At 55.8% G+C, this 27,549-nt stretch overlaps 8 protein-coding genes across 8 annotated transcripts; all 8 read right to left on the bottom strand.

Annotated features, from left to right (window-relative positions):
• Window positions 1–963: 963 nt before the first annotated feature.
• Window positions 964–1,731, bottom strand: LBRM_33_1830 (putative ribulose-5-phosphate 3-epimerase; the record flags this gene model as incomplete). The annotated part of the gene is made up of 1 exon (XM_001567901.1): window positions 964–1,731. The coding sequence occupies one exon, from the start codon at window positions 1,729–1,731 to the stop codon at window positions 964–966; it is 768 nt and encodes a 255-aa protein (XP_001567951.1).
• Window positions 1,732–4,437: 2,706 nt separating this feature from the next.
• Window positions 4,438–6,459, bottom strand: LBRM_33_1820 (hypothetical protein, unknown function; the record flags this gene model as incomplete). Its single annotated transcript, XM_001567900.2, has 1 exon — window positions 4,438–6,459. One exon carries the CDS (start codon window positions 6,457–6,459, stop codon window positions 4,438–4,440), a length of 2,022 nt encoding a protein of 673 aa, XP_001567950.2.
• Window positions 6,460–7,887: 1,428 nt separating this feature from the next.
• Window positions 7,888–8,871, bottom strand: LBRM_33_1810 (conserved hypothetical protein; the record flags this gene model as incomplete). Its single annotated transcript, XM_001567899.1, has 1 exon — window positions 7,888–8,871. The coding sequence occupies one exon, from the start codon at window positions 8,869–8,871 to the stop codon at window positions 7,888–7,890; it is 984 nt and encodes a 327-aa protein (XP_001567949.1).
• A 4,399-nt stretch (window positions 8,872–13,270) lies between these two features.
• On the bottom strand, window positions 13,271–13,933 carry LBRM_33_1800 (putative elongation factor 1-gamma; the record flags this gene model as incomplete). The annotated part of the gene is made up of 1 exon (XM_001567898.1): window positions 13,271–13,933. The coding sequence occupies one exon, from the start codon at window positions 13,931–13,933 to the stop codon at window positions 13,271–13,273; it is 663 nt and encodes a 220-aa protein (XP_001567948.1).
• A 2,116-nt stretch (window positions 13,934–16,049) lies between these two features.
• On the bottom strand, window positions 16,050–16,736 carry LBRM_33_1790 (conserved hypothetical protein; the record flags this gene model as incomplete). The annotated part of the gene is made up of 1 exon (XM_001567897.1): window positions 16,050–16,736. One exon carries the CDS (start codon window positions 16,734–16,736, stop codon window positions 16,050–16,052), a length of 687 nt encoding a protein of 228 aa, XP_001567947.1.
• Window positions 16,737–19,014: 2,278 nt separating this feature from the next.
• Window positions 19,015–19,608, bottom strand: LBRM_33_1780 (conserved hypothetical protein; the record flags this gene model as incomplete). Its single annotated transcript, XM_001567896.1, has 1 exon — window positions 19,015–19,608. The coding sequence occupies one exon, from the start codon at window positions 19,606–19,608 to the stop codon at window positions 19,015–19,017; it is 594 nt and encodes a 197-aa protein (XP_001567946.1).
• Window positions 19,609–21,017: 1,409 nt separating this feature from the next.
• On the bottom strand, window positions 21,018–22,880 carry LBRM_33_1770 (conserved hypothetical protein; the record flags this gene model as incomplete). The annotated part of the gene is made up of 1 exon (XM_001567895.1): window positions 21,018–22,880. The coding sequence occupies one exon, from the start codon at window positions 22,878–22,880 to the stop codon at window positions 21,018–21,020; it is 1,863 nt and encodes a 620-aa protein (XP_001567945.1).
• A 1,523-nt stretch (window positions 22,881–24,403) lies between these two features.
• LBRM_33_1760 (conserved hypothetical protein) lies at window positions 24,404–26,986 on the bottom strand (the record flags this gene model as incomplete). The annotated part of the gene is made up of 1 exon (XM_001567894.1): window positions 24,404–26,986. The coding sequence occupies one exon, from the start codon at window positions 26,984–26,986 to the stop codon at window positions 24,404–24,406; it is 2,583 nt and encodes an 860-aa protein (XP_001567944.1).
• Between the last annotated feature and the right edge of the window lie 563 nt (window positions 26,987–27,549).

The following is a 27,549-nucleotide window of genomic DNA, read 5'->3' as shown; positions in this document are numbered from 1 at the left end:
CGCTGCGGCTGTTCCTGTTCTCCTCGTGGTGGGTCAAATTCAGTAAGATGCCGAAATTTCAGTTCTGTACGAGTCGAGGTGCAGAGAGAGAGAGAGTACATAGGGGAATGAGGAAGGAAGGTGATACCTTAACGCTATTTCTTGGGGGCTCCATCATATATATATATGTGTGTGTGTGTGTGTTTTCTTGCCTGACGTGGGTGGGACGAAGAAGAGAATGTGAAAGAGTAGTTGTTTCCCTGTGGAAAGCAGAACGCACCTTTTTCTTCTTTCTCTATCAGTCGCTGTGCCGACTGGAGGTGGGCGTGCACGTGTGGGGTGCCACTGATCGCACCTGCGGATGTCTTGGCATAACACGGAGCCTCAGCCTCGACAGGAAAGAGGAGAAGAAAAGCAAACAAATAAGCAAGCAAGCAAGCAACAACAAAGCAAGAGAGGCAGCAACACTAGAGAAGGGCCAAAGGACACGAAGGAGAGGATCCGTTGCTGGGATAGCAAACTGTGCTCTGACAGCGAGAAAAAAAAAGGGCCGGGCGAACGGAGAGGGGAGGCGGTGGTGAGTGCCTGTGAGTTTATGAATGGAGTCCAAAGCAGAAGTAAAAGGGATATAATGTGCCTGCTATGGGAAAAAAGCACCGAGAACCAATACGGAGTGAAAGAGAAGGGCTGAAGGGGGGAGGGTAATGGACTCAGCGGGGTGCTCGTGACCACTGCTTTTTCTCCCATCATTTCTTGTACGCAGGCAATGCTCCACTCGCGCAGCCTTCCTACCGCACCCCCTCCACTCGGTCGCTGGCTGAAGAGAGAGACACGTGCACTTATCACGATGGCGAAGTCAAGGATCAAAGACGCGCTCCAGAAACTAAACTATGCGTGACGCTGCCAGATCTGCTGAACATGAACGGCCCTTTTGATCTAAAAAACACACAACACCACAGTTTACCTCGTCCTCGGTAGCGACTTTTAACCCCGCGAGTTCTTGGAGATCCCACTCTTCGCCGACGCGCGCAGCTCCTCGATGGCCGCCTTGCGGTCGCTGGCCTTGAACACTGACGTACCGGCGATTAGGATGTTAGCGCCGGCGTCGGCTGCCTGCTCCGCCGTGCCGGGACCGATACCGCCATCGACGCCAATGTTTAGGTGTGGGTAGTTGTGACGCAGCTCGGCGATGAAGCACAGTCGCTCCGCCATGAAAGACTGTCCGCCGAATCCAGGCTCCACAGTCATGACCAGGACCTGATCCACGTAGCAGCCCTCAATCAGTTCCTTCAGCTCTTGGGTGAGATTCGTTGCCGGCTTCACCGCCACACCGACCTGCATCCCATGAGCGCGAATGAGCTTCGCAAGACCCTTGCTGTCATCCGTCGCTTCAATGTGGAAGGTGTAGCCAGAGCCGCCTGCCTTGGCTATGACAGGGACCCACTGTTTGGGGTCGCTAACCATGCAGTGAACGTCAAAAAATACGTTCGGAAAGCGCGCGCGCAGCGAGGAGACGACGCCGGGGCCGATGCTAATGTTTGGCACCATGTGGCCATCCATCACGTCAACGTGAATCCATTCTACTGCGCCACCCGCCGGTGAAATGACGCTCGCTACCTCGTCACCGAGCTGGCAGAAGTCTGCCGCGAGAATGGACGGGTCGATGATCGCCTCCAGGGCCGCTTTCGGTTTCTCGACGGCGTTCAGCCATGTCGTTTTGTCCTCGTGGTTGTATCGGTTGAACTCCGGCATCATCAAAAAAAGCGAAGAGGGGTGGGGGGAGGAGGAGGAGGATTGTATATATTTGGTTGAGGGGCAGAGGTAGTGGGGGTGGGGAGTGTCTTTGCGAAGCGTGAAATGACGAGGGGAAACGCGGGCGACGCAATGGCTGGTCTTATAGGGCTGGTTGTGCTATGCCTACCAAAGAGGTTACGCCCCGTGCCCAAGGTGCGCACAGACTGAAGGGAAGGGGTGATATCAATAGCAAGAATGAGAGTGAGGGTAATAAGAAAAGTCGTCGTGTTAGTTGGGGAACTTTTTCTCTGTTGTGTAAGTGGCCAGTTGGTACGATGTTGTTGCTTTATTTTGTCTTCTCTGTGCCTATGTTTCCTAATACTGAGATCGGCGGATATGTGTGTAGAGTGCGCCAGATGGAGCTGCGGAGTACGCGAGAGGGAAGACGAGAGCAACAAAAAAACTCATGCGAAGGTAAAGAGCGAGTGAGCACCGTGTACATGCATGAGTGTGTAGGATAGCGGGGAGGGAGACAGGGCAAACGTATATAGTGGTATTATTCTGCATGATAGCGAGCGAGTGCGCGAGGGACGCCGGCCCACCATCTCCAGAACTCCTTGCTTTTCCGAGGATCGAAGAGAGGGCCGTAGGAGGAGGAGGAGGGGGGGGGGCAGGAGAACGCGAAGAAATCTTCTAAAGGCTTCAAAACAGAAGCACACGTCTTTACAAAGAAAGGGGACCCAGCGCGAGCCCAAGCAGGGCTGGCGCACGACTTTTTTCTCCCTTTGCCCATATATGTGTGCTCTTCATCCAAAACTTCAACGCGGGATAAGCAGCTGAAAAGAGAACAAAGAGAGAGAGAGAGAGAAGGGGAGAGGAATGACATCGAAATTGATGGGAGCGCAACTTGCCTCTCAGCACAACACCGCCGCATCACCGTCTTCAAGATAAAGAGAGAGAGAGGCATGTCCCCCCTGTCCTTTCGTCTTCTCTCGCTCCGCCTCACCTCGATCTTTTCACAAGAAGGTAAAAAGCCAAACCAAAGGAAGACACATCAGCGAGTTCCAGCCTTGCGCACACCATTACACCACCGTACCCGCTTGCAGTAAAACATCCATCCTCTTCTTCGCAGACGCAGACATGTAACGATCGACGCACCCAGCCGAGACACATATGCCAGTGGCCAGTTGGGAACCTTGACTGCGCATACTCAGCAAAGAGGTGGGGAGAGGAGGGGCTGCAGACAAATTGTGATCGTCGTCTTCTCGGTGCTCTCCACACACAAGCGCACTCACAGACTTGCTCTCGACGAGATACGGTCCTGCACGTACGCAGTAGCGCTGTGAGCAGTGATGGTCGGGTGCTCCTGTGAGACACTTGTTGATCTTCGCAAGTATAACCGGTGTGCGCGTGTGCCTCCCCCTCCCTCTCCCTCTCCCCCTCTCTCTGTGTGTGTGTGTGTGTTGCTGGAGGACAAAGAAAAAGAAGAGAGAGAAGAGTCAGCCGCTAATGTTTTACCTTTCGTTAAATTGGTGGTCACAACGAAAGAAAGTCCCAGCAGGCACACAAACGAACCACCGAGGGGATGCCGGCACGTACGATGCGATCTTCTGCAGTCATCTTAGTTGCTCGCGCAGCATCGGAGGCTGCTGAGGATTAACGAGTCGGTAGAGGAGACCCCGGAGGGGGAGGGGGAGGGTAAATAGAACGAGCAGAGAGGGGACCACTCTACGTTTCTCGTTTCGCTCGCTCTCCTGTCTATCAGCTTTGGTTCCGCCTTGTGCACGCACGCACGCACGTATACACAGACGGAAAAGAAAGCTTCAGAGAGACAGCCAAAAAAAAAATCAGCCTTTCCCATTCACTCGAGCGAGCGCACATATACATACGCCTACGCAAGAAGCGTCAAGCTCCGATCTGTAATAGAGGCGTATGTGTGTATGGGGAAGTAGGGCGAGTATAGCGCGCAACAACAGAAACCAAACCAAACCGAAAAGACTAAACAAAGATACATCGACAACTGAAACACAAGGCAGCAAAGCTAAAACGGGGAAAGAGGGAAACCAGATGAGCACCCAAACCGAAAATCATCATCATCATAAACAACCGAGTGAGGTGGAGCAGACGGGTAACGAGCTCTCCAAAAAAAAAACCCCTTGGCACAGTCGCCCTTAAAGATAACATAAAAGAAGGAAATATGTCAGGAAAAGGGGTGGGGGCATTGCGTGAGAGGGGGAGGAGAGAGACGAGGGGGGGGTGTTTGCGCTAGTATAGCAGGGATGGCTGCATGGCACCTGTATTACTCGCCGCTCCTCTTGAGCCTGCCCTTATGGGAGGCATCTATGTTTCAATCGCTCTTTCACAAAGTGTTTATTTCCAACCCACTTTAATAAGACGCCCCCTTTTCTGTCACAGGGCATGGAGGCGTTTCGAGTCTCCTTCCTCTTCGCCCCCCTCTGAGCCAGAGGTTCCCGTCATGCAGTGAGTGAGAGAGAGTGAAAAGAACGCGCGCACACGCAGGCGGTCGCCATTCTTCTTCTTCTCGACGGAGACGCAACGGTGCAGGGGAGTGTAGCCTACGTGGGTGCTTCTCTGTGCTTGTGTCGGGGGGAGGGGGAAGCCTCAGGGAGAGCATAGCAGTAGTCCCTCCCCCAAAAGTGCCACAGCGCAGCGGTGAGCTTTGCCTCATCGCTTTCGGATCACAGCCTGGTCTTTGAGTACGTTCTACACGCTGCTGTTCATGCTGCGCAGCGAGGGCGGCTGGCACTCTGGGAGAGAGGGATCAGGGTCGCTCAGAGCGGATTGATCATTCTGCAGTATATCTCTACTCCAGCTAGGGAGGTAGTTGCACTCCTTGTCACTACTGTCACTGCTAGGTGTGCGGTAGCCGGAGGCGCGACGGCCCGCCGGAACGGTGCTCTCGTCTGCTTTGTCTGAGGGGCTGCGCGGATGGGCGGCCGCTGGAGCGGCTGGGGACACTTCTTCACCCCCATTTGCGACTGCTACTGCAGGCGGTGGGGCAGTGCTGCGGTGCTGCTCGAGCAAATGGTAGGAAGAGATGCTCTTTCTTTCCTTGACCGAGCCCAGCTCAGCATGAGTTGCGACGGCCGCTGAGGATGCTGTGGCGTCCTTCTCGCGCTCATCCCCGATACCCTCATCGTCATTGTCGAAGTTCGCGCCTCTCCGCATCGACTTCGGATAATTCGTGCGCTGGAAGGGTACCAGTGCAGTAAAGGTCGATACCGAGTGCATAGGTTGCACAAAGCTGTTGTGGCTGCGCTGGAGCTCCTCCAGGCAGTCGTACAGGCGCTTCTCCACCTCGAGCTCCGACAGCCGTTGCTTTTCAATGAGGGGTTTGTTGTGCTTGTTCTCAAGGTAGGCGCATGAAATAGTGATGATGCCAGTCAAGATTGTGCAGATGATGAGGAAATTCTGCCACTTGTCCATCATGGCCAGTGAGCAGAGAAGAAGCAGGCACAGTACGAACACGTTGAAGCTCTGCGGGCCGAGGAGGCGACCGACGCGATTGCCCACAAACACGCCGGCGAAGCCAAAGATGACCACGACGATCATCAGCGGAACCATGGCTGAGGTGAAGGAGCCGTTCCAGACGGCCATGATGAACCGGACGATGTTACTGGGGATGGACTGGGCGCTAAAGTTGACGCGTACGATGTAGTTCGGGGCATCAAAGATCAGGATGAAGATGATCTGCGGCGGGGCATTCACGCCGGTGAGGGACGCCATCATACCCGCAAGCGACGCCGCCACAGTCGCACCAACTTTTGCGCTCATCTTGATCTTCCCGTTTGCATCGATGTTACGGTTAATGCGGACACGAGTGAACGTCATGGTACGCAATGGCGAGATCTTCGACGGCGTCAGTCGCGGCACATTCTCCTCGTTTACGCGAGGCGCCTGCGTCTCGGATCCCACGAACACCTCGCTGCCGATGGTACTGACGAAAGCCTCAGTCGTATCAGCTGGCAGGCCAGTCCGCGCATCAATCCCTGGGGCTGTGACACCCTCGGCGATAATCGTATTACTCGGTATCGCCATGGCCGAGTCCTGCAGCATGCTCGAATTCAGCGGCAAGGCCATGCTCAGAGCACTAACGTTAAGAGCGCCATGGACGGGAGGGGCAGGGGGGCGCATGGCAAAAATGCTGTTGTTTGGCACATTCTGCACAATGCTGGCGTGGAGGTTCACCATACTCGTTTTGCGGCTCAGCTGCGCTTCCTCTGCCAGGGCGTCGGCCTCCACCACCAGCTTGACATTTCGCGATTTCAACTCCTCCACCTGCCTCTTTTTCCGCCAGACGCGGTAGATCATGATGCCAACGTACACGAGGGCGAATAAGAAGCAAGTGAAACCGAGGATCTTCTTTAGGGTGCCGGTATCGAGCCAAGTGTACAGGATGACGCCGACCATTGCAAAGATGGTGCTCGGTACAGCCATCATGATCGTCATCTGCTTGGAGAAAACGCTGTCGTTAAGGCCGAGATAGACCACCAGCGGAGACATAAAGAGCAGCCGCACGTACATGATGAGCGCCACGGCGCGCACCGGTGAGTCGCCAAGCGGGGTTCTGCTGAAATCATCAGAGAGATTGCACGCGAGAAGCCACAGGACCTGAATCAGAATGGCATCACCGATACCTGCGACACCCTGAATGATACTGGAAGCGAAGTTGAACAGCGCCAGGGTGAAGTACACGAGGAGCGTGGTCGTCTGCTCGTTCTCCATAGTTGAGCGCGTTTATGTGTAAGTACTGCAAAGAAGTAAAGAAATTGGAAAAAGGGGGGAGAGGGGAATAGGTGGTGCTTCTCTTGAAAGAGAATCCACACTGCTGCTGTTTCGTGAGGTGAAGAAGCCGCGGCGGTGGGTGAACGCGGGTGGTGCCGTAGCAAGAGAGAGAGAGAGAGAGGGAGAGAGAGATGCCTTTGTTTTATGCTGGTCTGCACAACGAGAAAACAAAAAAAGGTGATGGGCTTTCTCTCCTGCGCCTTTGGCTCAGCTGTGTCACTGAGGTGTAGTAGAAGCACTTTGGCACGACACAAGTGCAATACGCGCGCGCGCGCACACACACACACACACACACACACGAACACACCGACAAGCACACAGGCGTGATTATTCTCGAGTAAGTGAGAGCGGAGTGCGGTGTGAAAAACAGAGTGCGATAGAGTGAGAGGAGAGCGACACGGAAACCCCAAAAGAGAGAAAAGCAGCTAAAAGGAAAGCAGGGCAGTGACTTGTGCTCGCGTAGGAGTTGAAGTTGCAAGAGCTGCGCGACAGTTCAAGTTCGAGATAAGAGAGAACACACACACACACACACCGCGAAACAGCCCACTCCGACAACGATAGCTCACACAAGAACGTGCAAGCGGGTGAGGGCAATGAGATGCAGTACAAAACTTGTAAAGAGTTGGCGAGAAATGAAGAAGGGTAAAGCAGAAAGTACCAACGACCCCCCCTTGCCCTGCTGAGTCACACGCGGTGACCGCCCGAAAAAGCAAAAAAAAAAACTACACAGAGACGGAGAAAGAGGGGGGATAAAACAGTAACAGCAACGGCCTCCCCTTCCACAGCACCGGGTGGTGAGGACGATCACAAGAGAAAAAGTCTGGAGCCGCAGAAGGAGAAAGAGGGGTGACGGAAACGCAAGGGAGAAACATGAAGACACGCACACAAAAAAGGTGCGCGCTTGCTAACACGGCCCGGAGTGGAGGAGGGAGGGGAGGGAAGGACTGAGGTTGAGAGGGGAAAGAGAAAGAAAGAGAAGGGAGAGACGGAGGAAGAAGAGTGTGCGCGTGTGTAGAACGCACCAGGCATGAGGAGAGAAGTAGAGGGAGGCTGAGTGTGTGCATATGCGTATGTATATGTGTCTACAGATATATCCTCACCGAACACGGCTGCTAGTCGACTCACAAAAACTGCGTCTGCATTTAGAGTGCGTCTCGGAGAGGGTGTTGAGAAGTTTGTGTTTTTGCTTCTTAGGCCGTCACTCTGCATGTCTCTCAAGTGGGAGATGTGCGCACTCTCGCAGAGGCGTCGAGGATAACCGCGTTTCATCGGGGTAAGCACTACCCGTCTAGGAAAAGCTACCCTCAGAGACTAGCACACACACATACACACAGGTAGTGCTTAGCACCACATTATTGTGTAAAGATACTAAACAAGGGCGAGTAACAGGTGCGATTCGGGAAGAAGGTAGCTGTCGCAGCAACTCTTCCAGCGTGCCTCCAAGAAGGACCCGAGCTGTCCCACTGCATCCTCGAGTCGCACTGGCTGCAGAGGCGCCACCGCGACGCCTATTCCCCGGTCGAAGAGTCTTGAGGTTGACGTGGCCTCCTTCAGGGGTTCCCAGTGAGAGGGATCCATCGGTAGCAATGACAGAATTTCACCCTTCCTGCCTTCGCGAGCCAGAATGGTGGCAAGGTGACTCGCCATGTCGGTGGTGGTGGACATCAACAGAGCGGATGTACCAGGAGCGGAGTGCGTCATGAGAGACAGCCCAGCATCCTTGCGGAGTGCCAGCATCGTTTCCTGCAACACACTCCCCATCTTCAGCAGGCAGGCTGCAAAGCCGTAGAGCGCGACGGAGAGCTCTGAAGCGGTAGCAAAGTACGAGGATGAAGCAGGCGTTGACGAAGCGGCTGCAGTGCCGCTCGTTGACGGAGGATGCCTAAGTGCCTTGTCAACTTCGTCTCCCCTTTCGAGCCGCGCAATCTTGGATTGGAGCTGCTCTACCTTCTGCGACCAAGTCTGCTGTGTGATGCGCGAAACGACCCCGAGGAGCTCCTCCACATCTCGCTGGTGCTGAGCAACAAGGTGGTGGACCGTGGCAGCCGAAAACGCCGCCAGGACCCCCAGTGGGGAAGTCATCACGGGAGAGGTGGTGTGCTCGCAACTGGGGCTTGCCGTTATAGCCTCCAGAGGTGTACGCTCTTCTGTGTCCGCATCCATGTAAAGGAAATGCGATGCGTGCAGAGCCTTCGCAAAGCACTGCTCACGCCGACGCGCAGCTCCGACCAGTGCGGCTTTCTGCTTCATGATGTTCTCCAGTGCGAAGAGATGGGTATAGAGGGTGGGCAGTAGGTTCTGTGCCTCTCGGAACGTCTGAACTGCTTCAGACACCAATTTGTCCGTCTTCATCGTAGAGGGCGACGTGCGGGCGCACACAGGTGTGAAGTGTGCTCCAGTAATGTTGTCACGTCCCTGGTGTTGAGCGCGAGTAGGCAAGAGGGGTGGACGGAAGGAGGACAAGGTGTAGCGTTCAAGGGAGAAACGCACCCCGACATGAATGAACATGCACATGCGCAACAGTCAGGGACAGGCGTCTTCAAAGCGCACATCACTGAGGGGGTGCGAAGGCCGTTGCACGAGAGTGAGGGTAAAGGCACCACTTGGCTTTATGGTCTGCTTTCCTGCACGCAGAAGTAGCGGGAAAGTCGCTACAGGGATGAGGGAAAGGGATGTCTTACAAAAGGCGCTGTAACGGCCTATTCCGTCTTACTGTGCGCAACGAGGGATTGGCGTGAGACCGGGAGAAACCATCACTTGTGCAAGCTTACGAAGCGAGTAGGAGATTCGCCGCACTACGTCAGCCGTGCATCTCTTGCGCCGACAAGGAGAAAAAAAAACCGCAGTGGGAGAGCGGCAGGCGTTAGACTCGAGGAGAGGGTGGAGGCTGGATCCTGTCAGTGGAATATTCGCTCTCTATAGCGAGTGGAGAGAATGGGGGGGGGTGGCTCCATCAATCGCCGCAACACTGACAGCACCATAGTTGACAACTCTGACGTGCAGATGGGCAGAAGAGGCAGAGGGAAAAACAAAACAGGCACGCAGGCGTCTTTCCCTCCTTTTTGCACCCTTCCATGTATGCTCGCGAGCCTGCAGATACGCGTGCTTCCTCCTCTCTTCCATGCCTGCACCAACAAGAGATGCACACCGACATAACTCACGGCAGCATTATGCAGCAGTCACGGTGCCTGGAAGTGCCACATCGTGGCGACGTGGGCTCTGAAGATGAGTAGCATCTCTCGTCTCTGAAGGCGTAGTGAACATACTCCTGAGAGGGCAGAGTCAGGATGAGGAGAGGAGGAGACAAGCACCAAGGCTCTCACAGGGCGGTGGCGCTCCCCCTTGTGCAGACTTCACCTCAAGCCGTGCTCTGCTCGGTGCAGCAGCTCTTCATCCTGCTCCGTCGCTCACCGCGTCACCGCTTCCGCGCGCACCCTATGCGGCTGCGAGGGCGTCGACGTTGTCGTCACTGCATTCATAGTTGCCTCCGCCGCCAACGTAGCCTTTTCAGGTTCCTTTGCCGACGGCACGCACGCAACGCCAGAGGGGGAGAAGCTGAGTCAAGCCGCTTCCCAGCTGCGGCCACCTTTGCCGCTGGAAACGGATACTCGATCGACTCGTCTTTTGTTAACCCCCAGGGGTGGCCGCCTCATGGGGTCTGCGCGCCATCGTCGTCGAAGAGGAGAGGGCGAGCGGGGCAGTGCTGTCGGGTGTCACAGTTGCCTTGGCGCGACGCGCCTCCACCTTGGCGGCTGCCTGTCGTTGGTCGTACACGGCAGCCGCCACTATGACGATTGCACACACAGCCGTGAAGAGCACCTAAATCGACACCCTAATTTTTGATAACGATGGAAGGCGAGGGCAAGAGAAGCGCCAGCAGACAAATACTGTAGTGCTTCGGGCCGAGGACCTTACCCAGGATCCGACTAGCCATCAATCCAGCACACGCACCAATGAGGGGGCACGAGGAGGGAGTGGCCCCGTGATTGAATTGAACATAGGGGTCAAGCAGGCGAAGAGGAGACAGAGTGCCGCGCTGGGGATGGACGGCATGGAAAAACTCCTGTGATTAATGTATGCCGACACCTCGAATGGAAAGATGAAAATGATCTTCGATAGTGCGCCAGCATTCGTGAACGAGTCCATTAACCCCGACACGGCAGCCGCACAGGAAGCACCAACCTTGGTGGAAAACTTGGCTTTTCTATCCCCGATCAGGCCGTGGTTTACACGCACACGCGTGGACAGTGGCGTGCTCGTCGGCGATACCTTCGATAATGTAAAGGAGGGGGGAGTAGATCGGTCAGCGCCGCTGACAGACTTCGTGACTGACCGAAGCATTGGCAAGCGCTCGTTGACGTTGCCAACGTCGTTGTTTCACCTCGCAGACTTGCGCTGCGGTTCGCGTTCAAGTTCGCCTTCACTTCCGCGGACTTTGGGAAGGTCGTCTTCACTGTCTCAGACGTGACGCTAGTGTCTTCCCCGTCGCCGAGCCTTTGAACCTTTCTCCTGCGTAGCGCATACGTGGTGGAGAGAACAAGTGTAGCATCGCAAAGATGAGCCCTGCCACGCGCAACAGCATCGATGGCAATCTGAAGTTGGAACTCATACACGCCAGCACTGGTGCCGAGAAGACGACGTGACTGTACATGAAGAGGGTGGCGGCTTTCACCGTGGTGTCGTTAGAAAATGTGCGGTGCAACTTCCGTCGCAGTGGACCAGACCAACTGCACCAGAGTCGCATTGCTGAGCCAGGTGATGCATGGAATGATGCTGTAAAAGAACTTCAACACCAGTAGCGATGCGTGCAGCATAAACTCGTTGGCCATGATTGCTGCAAAGACTGGAGGCGCACGCGGTTGGGGGTGGGGCTCTCACCATACACCGAGCGCCTCTTTGTTTTCTTTCCATGTGAAGGGTAGAAGAGAGCGATCGACCCGGTGTGTCTTGGGAGCAGCCAACCAAGAAGAAGAGCTGATGCAAATCCGCGCACCTTCTCTTCGTCTTGTTACGGGTAAAAGAACGCGCCTCTCCCCCTCCCATGAGCAGCAGCAGCAGCGGCGACACATCACATGCTCGATTTGTCTGTTTTCTACCACAAACGCGCATGCGTGTTTGTGTGTGTAAGTGAAGAATGCAAAAGAAAAACGTCTATGGTTGTCCGAACAAAGCAAATGGGGGGGGGGGCAGTAGCAGCAGCAGCAGCAGGCGAGCGTTGTAAGTATACATGTGCGCTTAGCGCAGGCCGAGGTGAAGGGGTAGATGGGGTAGCGTGCTAGGTGGATGGCAACGACACGACGGGGATTTGGTGAGGAGACGGAGCAGGATTAGCAGCAGTTCTACAATAGCGAGAGGGAAATACAACAGGATGTTTGAGCAGACAACGGGAGAGGCCCACATGTATGTGAGCAGCCACGTGCGATGATGGCGCGTGTGAGTATGTTTATGTCTGTGACTGCCCGAGTGCTTCACGGCTAATGACCACGCCAGTTACGATGTGCCTGACAAAGGAGACGAGATGGCAGAGAGCGCAATGTAGGGGGGGGTGGGGAAAGAGAAAGGGGCAGAAGAGTGGGTAGGCGTGTCATAAATGGGGTGTCCAAGTTGAGCTCATTTCATCTGCATGGCAGGGCTTACTGGGGAGAGAGACATCAAATGCAATTCGCCTCATTTCTCCTCGCCGACCATGCGCGCGCGCCGCAGAATCGACCGCGGGGAACGGTTCTTGGAAAACTAAGGTGCCTGGGCACAGCTGACTCTTGTTTCCGTCGCCAAATAAAGGAAGAGAACGATGATGGAGATGAGGAGGCACAGAGGAGGGTGCTGCTACTGATGAAGTTTTGGTGTACCCTTCCGTTGTTGCATGTCTCTTTTATTTCGGTTGCTCGTTTTGTACACTGCCGTGAGTCGCCAGTTTCGCGACACACACCGCAACAACAACCAAAAGTGCTGCTTTCGGCCGCAGGCACGCATACACACACACACGCACACGCCCCCTCTCCCCTACACACCCACATCCATATAGATGCTGAGTACAGCGAGAAAGGGAAGTCGAAGAGCGACAGCCACGCAGGCAAACACTGCTGTTACACAAAGAGGTCATTCGATGAAAATCACACGCTTAAACAAAGAGAGAGAGAAACAGGCAGACCGAAATCCACACACATACGCACACCTACAGAGGGAATCATGTGCGTCTTCAATTCATATGTCATCAGCGGCGAACAACTTTCACAGGCAGTGACCATCCGCTGCCACCGCGGGCAATCTCACGAAACACGCACAGAGAGAGAAAAAGAAGCTGACAATGCACGAAAAGCAAAACGAACAGAGTCGAACAATGTAGGCAAAACATCGGAAAAAAAGTAAACGAAACACACACAGCCCGACAGAATCACACAGAAGAGTCGGAACAACAATGCACAGGGCTTGGTCAGCCTCTCTCTCAAGCAAAATCCCGCAATCAGAAGTAGGCAGAGGGGGAGGTGATGGTGGTCGGGAGGGGCGTAAGGGACTTCTATGGATGTACCATTGATGGCAAAAATCACTCCCCTACATACACACACGCACAGACAGAGATGTGGGCGGGGGGGGGGGTGAGAGGTGCACGGTAGAAGGGAGGGTGAGCTAAAAAGAAAAGGCAGTCTCACGAGGCACTCTCCGCCGGGGTCCTTTTCGCGTCTAGGATGCGTTTTTTTCTGTTTTGCACATTGTGGCAGCGGGATGGAAAAGAGAGGCCAACACGCTGCCTCTAGTTGCGCAAAGGCCCGAGTGCTGCGCCCTCCCGGCGCATCACGGCGAGAATCTTGGGGTGGCGCATCACTGTGTTGTAGTGACGGTACACGGCACGGTACTCCTTGGCGAGGGTGTGGCCATGCTTGCGGTTGCAGCGGTACACCCACTGGATGGAGAAGGCGACGGCCAGATCGGCAATGGACAGGCGCTCGCCAACGAGAAAGGTGCGCACGCTCAGCACTTCTTCCAGTCCAGCCAACACAGCCTTCACCTTGTCGAGGGCGTCCGCCGGGACGTCACTGGTGTCCTTCTCGTACGCCATACGGATGTACGGCATGTTTGCCGCGTCGATCTCCGTGCTAGAAAAGTCGATCCACATGTCCACCTGACTCGCCTCAAACGGTGTGCGACCGTAGGGGTGCACCGACCCCTCATCTTGCATGCGCGCCACATAGCGCAGGATCGCATTGGTGCCAAACACGCAGACACCAGAGCTGTCTTCGAGCTCGAGCACAGGGTACTCGCCACATGGGTCGCAGTAGTTGAGGAAGTCAGGATCGGCGCTAGCCTTGTTTTCGTCACATGGCTCAGCGGTAATCGCCACTCCCGCGTACGCGGCTGCTGCGAGAATTTTCTGCGCTGGCGCGTTGTCGGGCCTCTTTTGGTAGAGCAGGTGCATTGTGAAGAGGAGGCCCACACGCACGCTCGCGCACAGATGCGACGGAAAAAAAAGTGTGTGTGTGTGTGGGGAGGGGGGGGAGGGCCACAGGATGGAATAGCCGGAGTCAAGCGAGAGAGGAAAGGAGGAAAATAAAAAAAAAAACGAGGCGGGGAAAACCAAACGAAATAACGATGAGGGAATGGCCGCTCTTCTTAACTATGGGATAAAGCTGAAGTTAACAATCGATAGAGAGAATGAGGGTCAGCGCTACAGCAGATGTAAGAAGAGTCCGTCAGGCCGTGAAAGACTGAAAGGGACGGTGTTAACTGCCGCAGAGCGATGCAGAGACGCCCCTAAAAGCACACGAGGCAGAAGGGGCGAGGGAAAAAGAGACGAGAGGGGAGAGAGAGAGAGAGACCGCTGATGCAATTGTCGTAAATGTGAGCCCTCTCTTTGGCTTCTCTGTTCTGTTTGCCCTTACTTGCGTGTGTAGGCAGTAGGCTTCCACGGAGAGAGGAATTCACCTGCGCTGTAACAGCACGTCAGCCGAGGAAGGTACACGATTTTGAAGTACACACACACATGTATGTATGTGTGTGTGTGTGTGTGCGTGGCTCAGTGATATCGTCTGAATCGCGTAGCGTTAAGGCCAGTATGAAACATAGAGAATCATCTTTCGCGAAGTGGAAAGCACCAGAGACATACATGTGCCCACAGTGGAGGAGTAGGCTATAATCAAGGAACAGGAGCAGGGAGGAATGCACGAGTGCGCCAACCATGAGACGGCCCGAAAGCGTGCGTCTGTGGCAGCTTGAATTATAACGACGGAGAAACACGAAGAGACACCTAAGTCCACCGCAACACGCATGCTACTGCACTTCGAGCACCACAAACAAAGTAATTAACTGCAACATTTTTGTGCGCTTCCCACGTTCCCGAATCGAGGCTACGGATAGATAGGAACGCCATACAAAAGACACTGATGGGATGGACGGGGCGCTGTGGAGCTGAATTGAAGGCACGTGTGTGTGCACACGCTGTCAGGCTACTTCACACTGTAGTCATGTAGGGGGTGAAAGGAAAAAAAGATGGAAAGGGTCCGAGAAGGAGTAGCCAAAGGGGGCGCCCGATCGCGAGGTAGCGGTGAATCATGAGGTGGTGGTGGCGGCATGAAGCGTTCCTCAAGTGATGTGGGGTGGGTGAGTGGAAAGGCGGGAAGAGCGTTTAAGAACGCGCACGCACAGAGTGCTTTGATTCCTACCTTTGGTTGCTCTCTCTCTCTCGAGTCTTCACACGAGTCTACCGTTGGGACGAGTGGCAAGCCAAGGTGGGGCGCCTCTCGAGTAAACGCCGATACTCATGTAGGGAAACGTATTCCCACGCAAAGAAGCATGCGCAACTGTGTCTGTGACCAAAGGCCGATGTCTATGCAAGCGTGACTGTATGCAATTCGCCACAGAGCTAAAGAGAGCAAACGAGGCCAACCATTACTAGATGGGGGTTGAGTGGGCTATACGGTACCCTACGTGCGATCGACAAGAGGTGATGAGCGTGAAGGAGGGATAGAGGAAGAGAGACCAACAGCGGCGACCAAAAGAACAGTAGGCTTCTACCATTGGCATTGCGGTATGGAGACACGAGAAGTAAAACATGAGATGGTACAAGTGCGCCCCCCTCCCCCTCCCCCTCCGCAAAAAAAAAAGAAAAGGAGCCAACCAACAAGTAGTGCAGAGTACGATCTACAACGACATGCACACGTGGGCACACGCACGCATTATTGTGAGGGGGCTCAGCGTCGGAAGGACAGAAAGAGGAACCAGCATGAGGCAGGCTCGAAAGACCTCCAGCTACGAGTCACTTCGTCCAATTCCTGCCGTGGAGCTGCTACACACACGTGCACACAACACACATCCGCCAAAAAAGGCTACATACGCTCCAAGACCCAGGGACCTTTCACCGTGTCTCTGTATGCGCACACAGGGATCCTTTGAATTGTGTACCAGGGCGCGCCTGCAGGGAAAGTCCCAGTATCTAGTATTTTCCCCGTCTCTTCTCCTCAGCGCATCGCCAACGCAGTTTCATGGAGGGTGGTGGTGGTGCCGGGCCTACGCACGCATGCGGTAGGCTACCACCTTTACACAAAGTCGAAGGCGGAGTCTTGGATGGGGGGACGACGCATCGATGCATGGCCGACTGACACACCAAGCGATGTCAACGATAACCAGAAGATGACGGAGCTGCCACCGGTGAGGTAGAAGCCGACAACACCGAACACGACGAGCATCAGGTACAGCTGCGATACAGTGAAAGGGCGGTTTGCGATGTACACCATCTGCTCTTCTTCAGAGGCACCTTGGGCGGCGAGAGCGGCCACTATGGCAGAGCGGTTTCGGATGAACATGTACCATGCCACCATCATCACGGTGTACACTGCAAATGGCAGGTTGATGAGAAGGATATAGGAGGAGCAGATAAATGACAGCACCAAGTAGTTTGCGTAAAAGTAGGGGAGGTTGCGGTTCAGACGGTTCACGGTGTCTGTCACTCCGGATGGTGAGTGGAAGAACGTGGTGTCGAAGAACTCCGACCATGGACGGAGGGCCGTGAAGTTGCGCATCACGTGTTGGCGACTCACGTGGTACAGCTGCTGCACCTTGAAAGCGGTGGAGCTGCCCGAGAAAATGATGGAGGCATAGCTGGGCAATGGCTCGTCGCTCCCGGGATACGCAAGAGCAGCGCTGTGAGCCGCGGCTGCTTCAGTCGACCCGTCCGCGCCGGCACCGACAGCCAAGCCCTCCACAAAAGAAATCTTACCTATCATCTCTTGCTTCCCGATCTCGCCGTTAGTCTTAGAGTGTAACATGTCGGCGTTACTAAGAAGTCTGTGGTTGAAGGGGGAGGGACTGAGGTGAGACGATTGAGAGGCGGGCGCCGAGGCCAAAGTGCGTATATCTGTGTACTTCAGGAGGAGAGGTGAAGGGGCTAGGGCTCCTCGGAGAAACAAAGGTGCACGAGAAGGGAAAAGGCAGCGATGAGCACCAAAAAGATCGAGAGAGGCGCACTACGGGAAAGATGGAGTGTGCGCGTGTTGGTGCGGTGAATCCTTTCTTTCCCTCGCCAGCGTGAGGGAAGGAGAAGGGAGGGAGGTGGTGGAGGAAGGGAGAAAGAGAGTCACACTGTGACCATAAGTAGCAAGTCAGCATACCCGCTTCAATCGACGCACCTTCTGGCGCGTGTGCGATCGGGTCGCTTAAGGCGAGGCTATACCAGCAGGAATAGAGAGCGTCTTTCCTGTAAGAGCATCGATACGCATATATGCTGCGCTTCTGCGCTGGCGAGAGGGCGGGGCTACCTGTCCGCCTAGCTTCATGTCTCCTCGGGTGGAGACTTGGAGAGGATCAGATGCGCGGGACTTGCACTGAAGACACAGGCAGTAGAAATGGCGAGAGATCAGTTTCCATAAGGTTACTGCGGCCCTTTCTCAAAGTGAATGAAAGCTAGACGCATCACTGACAGGCGGAATAAAGATCTCGCTTCCGCTGGACACGGAAAAGAAACCCTCATCGTCTTCCCCTCTTTCGATCTCGCCGTACCGTTGGTGTCCCAGGAAAGATGTACAAGGCGAAAGGGAACAAATAAGGCTCCTCTATTTTCATTCAACGTGCTCATTTCGTCGCAGAACGTAAGCTGAACGATACTCTGCCCCCGGGCCTGTCACGGGCCCACCGCGCGGTGCGAAGCAGCCGCAGACGCGCATTAGAAGAACGCGCCGACCCAATCATCTGAGCATCGCCTCAGCTCCAAACTCCACCCAACCCTCGCCACGCACGTTTCCTCACAACCCCTCCCATATGCCGGCCGCCGCCTGGTGCATCCCTCGGGGTGGCTCACGCTTCCGACACCAGTAGGTAGCGGAGCCCAGGTGCAATGCGTTAGAGCCACGCTGACACCAGCAGAAGTGCCTCGGCATTAGCAGGGATAGGGGTTGTTTGGCTCCCCCACGCTGAGTGAGGGTAACGGACCCTGGATACCACGCACTGATATGCCCCTCCGTCATCGAGATCCTTGCATGTATGGGAAAAGCATTCCGGATGAAATTAGGGTGTGAAAGGGGTTGGGCTTCTGCGCGACACGCGTGACCAAGTGCAACCTCGACGTAAGAAGAGAGTACAGGAGGGAAGACGAAAGTGGTAGAGGGAGTCCCTGTTACAGCGAAGCCTTAGGCACCGGCAGCCATTGTTGCTTGAGTCTATCCAAGCCTGCGGCGTACACCCACAGCTGCGCAGAATGTGACCGCAGCACTTTATTTTTTGGCGGTCTCCTCCTCCGCCTCTACGGCAGGCTCGCGCCCATATATATGCACGCCCAGACACACAGAAAGTGTAGGGCCACGTCATTAGGCAAGATGAAAGGGAAACGCAACGAGCGGAGGTGGATAGCATCCCCGGGCAAGCCAGGGAAGAGAAAGGACGCTAGCGAGAAGGAATGCACGCACACACGCACTTATCCTCGCACAAAGTCGTCGTCACCTTTGTAGAGCTCTTCCAGAGCAGCAAAGCGTACTTTCATGAGGAGGATAGGGTGAGCAGCATGCTTCGATGGAGCCACCTCACAATCCCCCATCTGCAACCACACCACTCATTCTCTTTCGATCTCTGATGCTTATCCATTGATGCTTCCACTGCCTTCTCTCCACCTTCCCAGTTCTCGCTCGCCACGCTACGACGAACACACAAGTTATGGTGAGTATGCCCATCGATGCGCGACACGTGTGCGTACAAAGTGCACACGCACTGGGGAGGAGGCAAGACAGTGCAGTGAAGGACATATATGAAGCACTCGAACGGACGTCATCTACAATATAGAGCAACAGCAAAGCTACGAACACACATGCCACAAGACTCTTCACATAGTCGGTCAATGGCGAGCACACTTGTACACGGAGAAAGCAACAGCATACATACACTGTAGCGGGGACGCTTCCTTCATGCCAGTGGGGCATGGCGCCGCCGCAGCGCGTGTAGCCGGCGAGTAGCTCTTCCTCTGCCACCCCCATAAGCTGCTCTTGCCACCCAAAGAATCACCTCAGTAGTCAGAAGTTAGCCCGTTGACTCGCGCTTCGCCAGTACCTGTGCCATTCGCTTTCGTTCCCGCTCTACGGCTCGCCGGTTTTCTGCTTCCTCGTCGTGGGACGTATCACCCTCCAAGTAGGCTAGCACCAGAATAATCAGACAGATCGCATACTGTGCCATCTTTGGCCGGCACTTCTCGAGGTCCTCGTCATCAAAGTACGTGGGCTTGCGTATCAGTGCATGTGGAACAATGATGCAGAAGTTCAGCAGGAGAACCCACATCAGAGTGCGCAATCCGTTGAAGAAGAGCAGCATCACCAAGGCGAACACGAGGAGGTGGCCCAGGTTTCGGTAGCTGATCGGTCGGCCCAACACCACCACGCTATCGCCGTACGTGTGCGTCTTCTTCTTGTGCATTCGGATGGAGTGGATTACCACTATGGTTAGAAAGGTTACAATGAAGAAGGGCTTGTTGTACAGGAGAAGGAGCGGCATCGTGACAGCGTAGAAGATTTCAACGTAGTTGGAGGAGTAGTAGGGGATGTTCAGGTTGAGCCGCCCGGCAATCTCCTTTATCTTGCGTGGCCGCCCCATCTTTTGAATGTCAGCGAAGTCCGTCATCCACGGCAGCCGGTCCTCCTCTACCGTCTTGTAAAGGTGGCGCAGATACCTCAGGCAGCAGTCGACTTCGTTGCGAATGTCAAATGAGTTCACATTGGGGTTACTGAAGTAGGACGCGGAGGTGACGCTGGAAGAGGCCTTTATTCGCTTTGCGCCAAGGTTACTGCTGCTGCCGCCGCCTCGTTTCTCTGATTGTGTGGTCAGAGAAGGAGGCTGGAGAGAGCCGCGCCTGCTGCTGCTTTCATGTACTCTATGCCGCTGGCGGCTATGCGGAAATGCTGGTAGTGCCATGCTACCGGGGCGTTCGAAGAGGTTGTCGCTGCCCTCGCTTTCGCCTTCGCTGTAGAGGTCACTGTCACTGTTGCTGTTGCCGCTGATGCTTCCGTTGTGGACATCTCGGTGTTGCCCGGACGTGGCCACAAAGGTGTTCGACGTGTCAGACTGACTCGTATGCTCGTTCTGAGAGCTTGTGGGGGAAGCGGGCGGCATCTCCCTGAGCTTCATAGAGCCCGGTGAGCCAGAGCTCGTACTGCTCGCGCCTTGGGGGCTGTTGTCTAGCAGAAGCCAGTCCGACACTTTGGAGGAAGGCATTCTGTTGGAGCAGGACTGTTGTTTGTTCTTCCTCGTTTCACCTGTTTCAGGAAGTTCCCTGTGTTGGTTTCGTGTGCATATGAATGTACTTGCGCGGGCGCTGAACCTCTCCCCCCTTTTGTCCGTCTAACGTGGGTCTCGAGATGCAATCAATGTGAAGTGAGGCAGAAGCCGACGCCGTTCGACGTGTGCGCGTGTGCGCTTCTCTTGCAGGGTTCCCCTCCTTTCACAGGGGCAGCGGAGAAAAGGTTGTCAAGCACAGAAGCAGCGAAAAATGATGCGATCGCGCGTGCTAAAGAGCTGATCGAGGAGCGAAGAGAGGCAGTGGTCGAGGAAAGCGGTATGGGCGCGGATGGTTAGGAAATGATGAGTAGAGAACAGCAACTATGAGCGCTGGTAATGAGGAGGAAGATGCCTGTATCGCATAGGTGCGCATCCCAAACGCCATACGCAACGGTGGGAGTAGAGGTTATGAGGAGGGGGAGCGATTCGGTCTTTGTCCAACTGTTTGTAACGGTGTGTACGTGTGCGTGCTTGCTGCGACCCATTGAGGCACACACGTTCATCAGCGCTACTAGTGCCCTCCTTTTTGTTTCTGATCAACGCATACATTGCATATCCCTGCAGTGTTTACACTGTGTGCTTCATCACACTACCGCCACCTTGACTAAGATGGCGACCGCCTTGCAGACGCACTCCACCGCAAAGAGCTCCATTGAACGGAAGAAATGGAAAAGTCAGCTGAGGATGCGCACATTCAGGATGACAAGGACTGGTGGGAACGGGAAAACGCTGCCGCACCAACTCGTGTTCAACTGTCATGACTGTACATTTTGTCCCTGCCTGCGCAGGTGGACAAGCACGGATGGTGGTATCCACTGCTCCGCGCGCTCTTCTGTCAGGACAGCCCATGCGCTCTTCATGGCACTAACGCGTTCCTTACCTGGAGCTAGATAGGGGGTCTCACGGCGGGTGCGCCAGCGACGCCGGTCGTTGTGTCTGCCATGGTGCTCCTGGCCAGCGAGATCGGGGGGAGGCTGCTCGGAGTCCACCACGTTGGGATGTGCCTGGCAGAAGGTGTTGAAAAGCTGCACAGCCGCTTTCCACTGCCCAGCCTGCCGAAGCAGGCGCAGCTGAAAAAGTAGGACGAGGGCAGGATCGTGTGCTGGTGCCTCCGCGTCGCGAAACACGTCCAGCGCACTGTGCCACTCTCCAGTCCAGCGAGGGGCGGGGCTGGCACGCGTCTCTTTCGCTGTGGAGGAGGAGGCCGCTTGCTGCGTCTCTTCGGTGGTGCTGCGCAAGACACACGAAGCCACATAGCTGCTGAGCTTCGCGTGCCGCAGAAGTGGATAGCGTAGGACCGACTCTTCCTTCCGCAGAAGCTCCCACCAGAGCAGCACCGACGAGTACGCGCCGGCGTCACGCAGCGTCATCACCAATGGCACAGCTGCCGACGGCGTCATCGCAGCGCGTGTCTCTGTGTCGAGAAGAAGTGCAGCCGCCAAGTCACTGCATCTAAGCAGGTGACACGCCTCCGCCACAGTCTTTATCACGACACTGTCTGCCCGTAGCGCCCTCGACGTGGCACGTGAGGGTGGCGTGTGTGTCAGGGCTGGCAAGGGGCTTTGCGCGCTGCCGCTGCCACTCCTTTCAGGTAATACGAAGGTGCGCACCAGTTGTTCTACCTCGCTTCCTCGGTGATGCTGGAGGAGATGCCGCAGAAGGGCGGTGAAGAGGTGCCCGGTGACGCATTCCGCCGGAATTCGCCGCAGAAAGTTGAGCGAGGTTGCCCAGGCACCCGTGGTTCGACTGTTGCTGGCCAGTTGCTTTGTGAGGTCCTCCTCTGCACGCTGCACATCTGAGGCGGCTCGTGTATGTGATGTACCGGCGTCCGAGTGTGAGGCTGCTTTGTTTTCAAGCTCTCTTGATGGTTTGTGTGATACGGCCGTGTGTATGTCTGAGATGGCGCGAAAAGCCACGGCAGAAAGCTCCGTTAGCTGCTGTATGGCGGCTTCTGTTTGCTCGAATGTTGCTACGCCAGTGAGGGAGCGGCGCCGGGGAAGCTCAGCGCGGCACCATCGCAACAAGTCCTCGACACATGCCGTTTCAGCATCTGTACCCACAGAGGTGGGTCCTACAGGGGCAACGAGCGGCTTCGCCAAGTCTCGTTCCGCCGGCTCTTCACACAGCGTCTCGTTCCTCCCGAAGAGCTCAGGCACGCTGTTGGGCACGCAAAACGCTTCCTTGGCCAGTGCCAAGACGCACTCGAAGGACATTTCTTCCGTACTCGAGTCCACACCACGCGCAGACACAGTCGCTCGTGTGATTGTTGAAGCGTTGTCTAGAACTTCTACTGGGCTGCCGCTGCAGCAGGCCTTCAGGACATGCTGGTATGCCTGGATGCGCGCTGTCAGATACGCAGACGAGTGCGGTTTGCATCCCTGCGCGGCAAATGGCAGTGCGGCGCTGCGCAGCACTGCGAGCGCCGCAATCCACTCACCTTTGCTGGAGAGGGTGCTGGAGAGACGGAAGAGGTTCGAGGACGTCTCCACTGCAAGCAGCGAGCCGGCGCTGGTGCTACTGCTTTGACTGTCTCGGGGGAGCTGTAGAGCACTGAGGGCTGCCTTCCACTCCCCCTTCGCTACGCTTGCCTCGATAAAGAGGGTGACCACATCGCGCATGGCGCAGGTGACTAAAGGCTTGAACAGACTTCACGGCGGAGAGAGGTAGAGGCGGAAGTAAGGACTGCTCGAGGCAGCGACTGGAAGTGATCGGCCCTCTACAAGGGATGGGGGTGCATGGTGTATTTGCCTGTGTATTAGCCGGCTGGAGTAGCGTAATGGAAGTAGAGGGGAGATGCACGTGCGACAGAGAGCGTCAGGCATGTAATAGCAACGAAGCCGCAGCAGTGTGAGTGGGAAGGGAGGAGAGGAAAGACAATACGCCACGTTTGCGTACTGAAAGATCTGGCGTGTACTCCAGGCGAGTGTTATGCGTGTGCGGCGGTTTGACCTGCTCCACAAATTCCCCTTTCTATTTGCTCAACGGCTCCACACCAAATGAGACAGTCACTTCTGCGCCGCATCAGACCCGTAAAAAGCCCCATCGAAAGACACCGTTGCAACAGAGCTCTATTTCCACTAGTGAATTGCTGGGGATATGTGGGGGAGGCGGCATCAAAGCGCTAGTCGTTTGTTGCCTATGGTGGGGTTTGTACTTGAAGGAGAGTAGTGAATGTGCCACTTCCACAAACACACACACACACACACACACACACGCTCTCCACCACCAACGGCGCAGGCGCCGGGGAGGACAACAACAACAAAACGGGTGGAACGGGGGGGGTGTGGGGGCGTTTTCGTGGGCCGCCCACATCGACCCGCGTCTCCGCTACAGAGGCCCGTGCGCGCCTGCAGAATTGACGTGCGTCTTGCCTTTTGCTTTGTCGTCCCTGGTGCATTGTCCGCACGCTCTCTCTAAGAAGCTAAAAGAGAAGTAGCAATAGCACACCACACACCATCGGACTCTAGAAGCCACGACGGGTGCTGTTGCTGCTTCAGGCGTACATCCACACCCACCCACCCACCCACCCACACACACACACGTGCACATTCGCGCAGAATGTGCCACCAAAAGATCATCTCCAAGAAGAAAGCACGCAAGTGAACAAAAAAACAATCGAAGTAGTGTCACCTGCAGGCAGACAGGAGGCGGCACAAACAGGCAAAGCGAGAGAGCCACGGAAGGGAAAGAAAAGCGAGAGCTAACACACAATAAACCAAACGGATGTGGACCCAGACTAGATAGCATTATGCATCCTTCCACGCACCCCTTGCAGCCCCCCACTGCCCCGGGGAACTGATGATATACACGTATGCGCCTGTGTGTCCCTTGCCCACATGTATCGCGTGTACGTTAGTGAGACAGCATCACAACTCCCCCCCCCCCCACACATTCACACATACAACGCAAGACCAAAAAAACGTGACTTTCTAAAGACTCAGGCTCCCCACCCACGTCGACAGGCCTCCCATTCAGCACCCTCTATGATGCTTGCCGCGATCAGTACCTCTGACTGACAGACGCACGCACGCGAGTATTCAAGCACCCCAAACGGCCCTATTTTGATAACACCGACTACGCGTGGCCTCTGTTTATGCCATTTGTATCGGCCGCCGCCCACGCACTGGAGGTGCTGGCGCGGTTAATCGTGCGAGACCTCGATGACATCGCCGCTCCCAAGATGATAGTGAGCGAGCGTGTGGCGGTCCTGCAGCTTCGTCACCAAGCCATTGCTGCGCTTCAGGGTGAGAGTGCACCGGGAGAGTGGGATAAGCGTCTTGCGCTGCACTACAGCGCGTACCTTCAGCACCTTCTCCTTCACCGGCAGCCGCTCCTGCCAGTCCTTCTTGTTGTGCAGTCGATCTTTCACATGAAAGCGCACCTGGATGGTTTCCTCGGCCTCATAGATCCAGACCTCTTGCGCAGTGTTGCCGCCAGAGGTCGAGGAGGTAAACTGCGCTGGACCGTTGCGCAGTGCCGACGGGAGACCAAGCGTTGTGCTGCCTACTAGCGTCGCGGGATCTAGCGACTTCTGCGCTGTAGTAGAAGAGACCCCGAAACCCTCTGCTCCGCCGCTGACCACTCGCCACTCCTGACACTCAGCCTTGATGCCGGTACTGCCTTCCACCATCGCCATGACATCGCTAATGCGGTCTGCCGCGTGAGCAGTCACGCTGAACGCCTTCTGAGGCGTCTGCGCGACCCGCACCACAAACGTTCGCCACACAGCTGACGACGCAGGATCAGCGAGTGCGGCCGCTAAGGCCACAGCAGAACCTTGCGTGGCGGTTGCCGCTCCCGCTGTCACTGGCGCACCAATCGACCCCTGGGACGGCGGAGGAAGGGTGGCGACGTCCAATAAGACTCCGCCCGCTCCTGGCGTGTGAAGAAGGGCAGCATGCTGACGTTGCACGTTCGACGCTGATTCGTCCACAGTCAGCGGTACACCCAGTGTCGCCCACAAGGCGTAGTTGTGTAACATGTACTTTGCAAAGTCATGGTAGGAGACAGTGGGTACATTGGCGAACAGGTCGGTGACTAATCGCTTTCTCTCTTTGGTCGGCATCTCGATCGTCTTCTCTAGCAGGCAGTGATCCACAATGTACTGCACCTCTTCAGCTGCTACGGCGTCCTCGACGTCGCGGCGAAGCGCCACGAAGCAGAAGCGCGCCGCATCCTGCACTGACAGCTGCGCCGCGTGAAAGGCGCAGCCTACCATCATCTCCCGCAGGTCTCCGGCTGTCACCTCTGCAGGGTTTTTGCTGCTGAACGTTGCTGCCACACGCGCCACCCCGGCGTCGAGCGACGCGCGACCCATGAGAACATCGAATATGTGGCGCACATGCTCGGCAGTAGGTTGCGCTTCCAGGATGCACTGCCGCTTCCGCTGGCGCTGCGCAGCCTCCAAGACGTGCACCTGAGACTCCCAAGCAATGGGCTGATAAGCGCCAGGAGGCACCTGCGGCGGTTGTGACTTTTCCCAGAGCTCTGCCACGTGCTGATACTCTTCTTGATGAACGGGGTCATTCACACGCGTGCACGCCGCGTCTGGGCAGCGCGGTGGATCGGTGGAGAGCGGCTTGCTGGACACTCGCATCGTCACGAGCAGTAAGCCGAGGTCCACGCCGTTGATGGTTCGAACAGGCGCAGTCCACCGAACGTCCCGGTTGCGGGCCGCGGCGGAGGTCAGCGGCGGGAGCGGCAGCGGAACTGCCACGTCATGCGACTTGGTGGGATCGACAACGCTCTGGACAGAGCAGTGTAAGACGGCACGGTGCAGCGCCGCCTCGGCCGACCCGCCGTGCAGTGTCAAGCAGAGCGGTTGCTGAGGATTGGAGAAGATAAAGCGGTCTTGTCCTCCGAACTCGACGGATGTGGTGTAATGGGCACCGCGAACGTAGGCGGCGGCGCGTGCCAGCCACGTCGCCCGTAGCGTCAACCCGACTGGGAACGGTGCCGCGCTAGGAGGCGAGGAGGAGGAGGAGGAGGTAAGCATAGGCTCAGTCCCCATCAGCGCCCCGCCCCGTGGCACCACTGCCACCTCCCAGCTCATCGTCACAAACCCAAAGTCATCGAGGTGCTTCGCCTCCAGCAGCGCGTTGTCTTGCAGAAAAAGCGGGTCTGCGGCGTCCTGGGCGTTTCGAGGGGTCAACATCACGCGTACAGGGGTTGCTGCGGGAATGGCGCTGGTGCAATGTGGGCTAAAAGGCGCGTATGCCTCACCGTAGAAGGCTGTGCCGTCAGCAGACTCGATCGTGACGACGATGTAGTCCACGACGCTCTCACTGGTGCCGCTGCCGGTATTGCGCACACCGCCATCCACCTGTTTCCTACGGCCTTGGGCGGCGGCGTTAGCTCTGTCCACAACTGCATGTCCTGGAATCGACAGCGACGTCAGGGCACTCGTCTCTGCCACGGTGAAGTTGAACGTCTCGTTGAAGCTGGGGTGTGTGGTGAAGAAGTGCGGCTTTGACTTGGCCACCTCCTTCGAGTTCAGCACTATACGGATTCCTCCCTCCGCTGCGGCAACGCCGCAGCTGTTTGAATTCGTCTTGGGTACGGAGGGAGGCGGCGCTGCGTGCAGTGTCTTGATGGTGACCACATGAACGCGTGCCACAGGATCGCAGAGCAGCACGCCGGCTGTCGAGAGAAACGCCTGGTGTAAAGTGAGACTAACGTTGCTGTCAAAGCGCACCGGCAGCGGGGCGGGGTGGTAGGAGGCCATGTCGCACTGCGAAGCAGAGAGAATGTACAAAGAAAAGCAAAGGAGAGCACTGCGAAGGGTATGGCGCAGCTTCTTGTATTTGGAGCACTGCTTTATACATATCACACACACATATAAATATAAATATATATAAATATATGTGTGTACCTTCTATGCTACTTTTGCGCGTTCGTACGTATGTGTGCCCTAACGTCTATGGGTTTCGTGCGCAGTGTGTGTGTGTGTGTGTGTGCTTTCCTGTCTTGAGCTTCACAGCGCGGCCTCCCTGGTCGTCGTGCCAAGACGAAGCGAACTCCAATATAGGGCGAACAGGCCTCAGCAAGCGCAACACAAAGCAAATGAATCACCAGCAAGCACACAGTTAGAAGCACCGCTCTGAATGCCTTCTCGTGCCTTTAGCTCTCTTCAGGGTCTTCCCCTTTACGAAAAAGAAAAGCGCGTGCTTCGCTCAGTTTCTATGATTTGTGTGAGCCTCTCTCGGTACTCGTCGAGATAGGGGTCCCAAGTGATGCTCGAGTATGTGTATGGGTCACTCGCTCTGTGTGCGTGTGTGTGTGTGTGTG

The sequence above is a fragment of the Leishmania braziliensis genome, chromosome 33 (genome assembly GCF_000002845.2).
Source record: "Leishmania braziliensis MHOM/BR/75/M2904 complete genome, chromosome 33".
In the NCBI taxonomy this organism is placed as follows: Eukaryota; Euglenozoa; class Kinetoplastea; order Trypanosomatida; family Trypanosomatidae; genus Leishmania; species Leishmania braziliensis.
The sequence above is the reverse complement of the archived record's forward strand: the minus strand, read 5'-3'. Positions and strand labels throughout refer to the sequence as shown.